The sequence below is a fragment of the Polyodon spathula genome, unplaced genomic scaffold, assembly GCF_017654505.1.
Source record: "Polyodon spathula isolate WHYD16114869_AA unplaced genomic scaffold, ASM1765450v1 scaffolds_835, whole genome shotgun sequence".
Classification (NCBI taxonomy): domain Eukaryota; kingdom Metazoa; phylum Chordata; class Actinopteri; order Acipenseriformes; family Polyodontidae; genus Polyodon; species Polyodon spathula.
The window spans coordinates 1-3,861 of NW_024472322.1; the positions used below are offsets into that span (position 1 = coordinate 1).

Genomic DNA, 3,861 nt, shown 5'->3' on the forward strand with positions numbered 1-3,861 from the left:
TGTTTCGGAATCTTCAAAATTCCCAAAACGCGTTTATAAATACAAAGGGACCAGCCGGACACACTGTCTACATTAACACACTGAGCTATTTATTTTACGCGACGCATTCATTTTTAAGGCCAAAACTTCACAGCAGTTCGGAAGACAATTCCGGAAATTTACCAGCACTCACTTCTGTGTTTTTGCAATTTCAAATAAGAACTCACCTCCTTGATCATGTAGTCTAAAACGCCATCCTCGCTCATACATCTGGAGAAAACTCGCCTTCTCGGGGTCGCCTGCCTTTCAAAAACCTCGGCGTGCATGATTAAAAACTAGCCCCAGCAGCTGCAAAAGCTTTCAGTCACGGCGCAGGTAGTCCTGGAAGTCTGTGACAAGTTGTTTTTGGGTTAGACAATAAAGTCCCACCCACCCCAGGAGCTGCGGCGAGCAGGGATTAGTTTCGCCTCATTCAGTTGCGCAGTGGGTCTGTCACAGAGCGAGTCACCGCTGGCTTCGCTACCTGCACACACCTTCCTGCAGCCAGGCAGCCGCAGCGAGCAGCGCTTCAGAAAGCCTGAGGAAGCAACGCAGGGATGGTGACGGCAGATTACGCAGCAAGGTTTTCCTGATACGCCATTCCAATTAAAAAAAAAAAAAAAGTCATTGCGAAAGCTATGCAAATTTGTAACAACGAAGGGTCACTTTGTGAACTTTTGTACAAATATTCCACTTAAAAGTGACCCCTTGTCGAAATATTTAACCCGAAACACGAAGAGCGTGTTGCCGAATGAGTTTCGAAAGCGCATATCATTTCTGTGCTTCCTCTTTGTCAGCTGTGTACAATTATATGTATTTAACAGGAAAGCGGGGCTGTTGTTGTTTGGCACGTCTCGTTTAAACCCTGCGGAGGCTGCGTTTGCTTTTCTTGCATTGAAAGTGAGCCCGTCTGTATCAACAATGCGTTCAAACTGTATCTATTCAGAACCCCGGGCTATGTTTTCACAGGGTATCCTGGTCTGTATTAACGCGAGTGTTTTTTAACACAGAGACGAGCACGATACTATATGAATCCACGGAGGGTGCTGAAGAGGAGCTGAAGTATATAACGCTGTTGTTCGGTTCTAGTTGTGTAAGAGCAGCTGCTTTATCTCTGGGGGTTCATTAAGTCGGGAGTGGAAACATGGCCCCGTGTTCTCACGGTTTAAAGACTTCTTTATACAAATCTGCATTACACACCCGGCCTCATAACCTTTCTTAACAGAACCACTTACAAACACAATTAATAATGAGTCTTTCTGCCTAAAACTATACCTTTTGGCACACAAACTATAGTTTCAGCTGGGAAACGGAAGTTGTTTGTCAGATGGAGTCTGAGTCCAGTGTATCGGGATACATTGCCCCTTTAAACAGAGTTTGTGTGCACGTTATTATTTGTTTATTTTTATTATGGTTTAAAGAATTGTATTGTGGTTTGTTTTGCTGTGTTTTACTTTATACGTCCACTTTGTTTCTGTTGTGTGTTGAATTATGTAAACTGAACCCCTTTTGACTGTTGGGTCTGTTTGAGCCAAACTGGATGACCTGTTGCATGGCAACGCTGTAAAGCCCTTTTAATATCCCTGGCGAGGCTGAAACCCTGTCCGGTGGACTCTGATAATGGCTGCACCGTGTCCCGCCTCGCCTGGGCGGTCTGAGTCACACGAGGGGTGTTGGAGATGGCTGCGCTCAGGGGCTTGCTGCTCGGCGGGATCCCAGCGCTGAGCGCCGCGGTCTGGAGACGGAGCTGCGGGCTCGGGGCTCCCGCAGCGCGGCTGTGTGTGACACAGACACCGGGGAGCCGTGGGTATCCGCTGCTGTTTAAACACGGGCGTGAATACGCGTGGGGGTGGGGACAGCGGGTGTATCTGACGATGCCACAGGAAGGTCGCGTTCAGTAAATAAAATATAAGCTGTGTTCATGGTTACCCGAATTGGGACTGCGAGGGAGTGTCTTGGCTTTCAAAAACCGCCACACTGTAAAGCGCCCGTGTTCGGTTGAGCTGGCGCTGTCCCAAATAAAATACACCTCTTCTGAACCCAATGCTTGTGTTTAATAATTCTTATAGTTGCGCATCACCTGTTTAAACAGTAATAAATGAGCTAGTGTTTCTAATTGGCGTTTTCTACATTTATCTTTTGGGCAGGAAGATGTATCTGCAATACATGTGCCTAATGTTTCATGTGTTCATTATGATTCTAGTATTAAATACGGTTATTTTAAGGACTTCAGAGTTGCTACTGGGTCAATGAATTGGGGGGGGGGAGTCCCATTTGTTTCTGGTAACCCTCGTGTCAATAATGTTCTTGAACATTTCTAAAACTGACAGCAACTATTCCTCTAGATAATATAAAAAAAACCCCATGAAATTCTATTGTCATGTTTTTATTGTATTTATGTCTTTATTTGGCACACGACTGGCTTTTATCCAAGGCGTTACAGGTGTTGCAGACCTCACCTGACGAAGGTCCAGCGCCCTCTAGTGCACAGCAGTGTATTGCCAGCAAAACATAAAGGAAACTTGATCCCAAATAGCAGACCCTTTTAAAGAAAACAAACGGCTCGCATTTGGAATGTTTCAGGTTTTTAAAACTTTTTTTTCTTCTGGATGATTATATATATATATAAATACCCTGAACAAGAGTAAAATAAAAGCACCTATACATTCAGAAATGGGTTTCCTACAAGGACTCAAACGCCTGTGTGTCGGATACGTTCTTTCAACAGCATGGAAAGGAGAGCAGGATACATTAGCCAGTTTTATTGTTTAAATTAAAAATCAAATAAACATTTAGCATTACATGTGCCTCTCTCATCCAGGAAAATGCCTACAAAGTGAGACGTTTCTTCCAGTGTTTCTAATCCAGCGCGCCAGTGTTAATAGGTATGGGTGGTACTTCAACATCAGTGTTTCTTTCCTCCTGCAGGAATCCACTTTAAACTGGATGAGAAGACGGCTCACAGCAGCCTAGATCTCTTCAAGAAAGAAACCGGCGTCATTTATCGAGTGATCGGCGTGGACCCCACCAAGGTCCCACAGAACCCGGAGCGCTTCCGAGACTGGGCCGTGGTTCTGGGGGACAGCGCGGTCACGGCGGGCCGGCATTACTGGGAGGTGACGGTCCGCAAATTCCAAGAGTTTCGTATCGGAGTGGCGGATAGTGGAATGTGGCGGGGAGACTGCATTGGAAGCAGTAGCAGTTCCTGGGTGTTTGGCTTCAAGCGTGGCGACTGGTATTCCATGACTGGCAATGAGATGGTGCCCATTGCCTGGGTGGGCAAGCCGGAGAGAGTGGGCTTGTTGCTGGACTATGACGGCCAGAAGCTGGGGCTTGTAGATCTAGACAAGCCGGCTGTTGTCCACGCCATAGAGGCCGAATTCAAGAGTCCTGTCTGCCCTGCATTTGCTCTTTGGGACGGGGAGCTGGTCACTCATTCGGGGCTAGAGGTGCTGGAAAAATTGTGATTCTTTAATATACCCGCCTTTGCCATTATAGGTGACAGGACCCCTGTGCTGTTTGCTTAGGTATTCAGAGTCAAATACAGCCGTACCATTGTACTGTCACTTCAAAGGGACTCTGCAGAAAGATACGGCTTTATTAGGAGGTCACCAGTGGCCATATGCATTCAAGTGATTGTAGCTAACACAATAATTCCATGTTAACGTTCATTTGTTATATAGTCTCAAGGTCCAGATTTGAAAGAGTCATGTTATAGCAGGTTTTATTTAAGCTGAAACGTAGTATCTGGTATTGCGCTAAAAGCAATCTGATTGTAGCCATGCCTTCAGTTAGTGTTGCAGTTCCATAGTCACCTGGAAGATGCATCTTTCCTATCAATAA

The 3,861-nt window shown here is 45.8% G+C and overlaps 1 protein-coding gene across 1 annotated transcript; it reads left to right on the plus strand.

The window, feature by feature from the left end:
* The first annotated feature begins 176 nt into the window (after positions 1-176).
* spryd4 (SPRY domain containing 4) lies at positions 177-3,855 on the plus strand. The gene is made up of 2 exons (XM_041241941.1): positions 177-1,821; positions 2,947-3,855. Exons 1-2 carry the CDS (start codon positions 1,698-1,700, stop codon positions 3,483-3,485), a joined length of 663 nt encoding a protein of 220 aa, XP_041097875.1. The 5' UTR covers positions 177-1,697; the 3' UTR covers positions 3,486-3,855.
* Positions 3,856-3,861: the final 6 nt, after the last annotated feature.

Coding starts and splice junctions, on each gene's coding strand:
- spryd4 (XM_041241941.1), top strand. CDS start 1,698: ATGGCTGCGCTCAGGGGCTTGCTGCTCGGCGGGATCCCAGCGCTGAGC. Junction 1,822..2,946: donor GACACAGACACCGGGGAGCC/GTGGGTATCCGC, acceptor TTCCTCCTGCAG/GAATCCACTTTAAACTGGAT.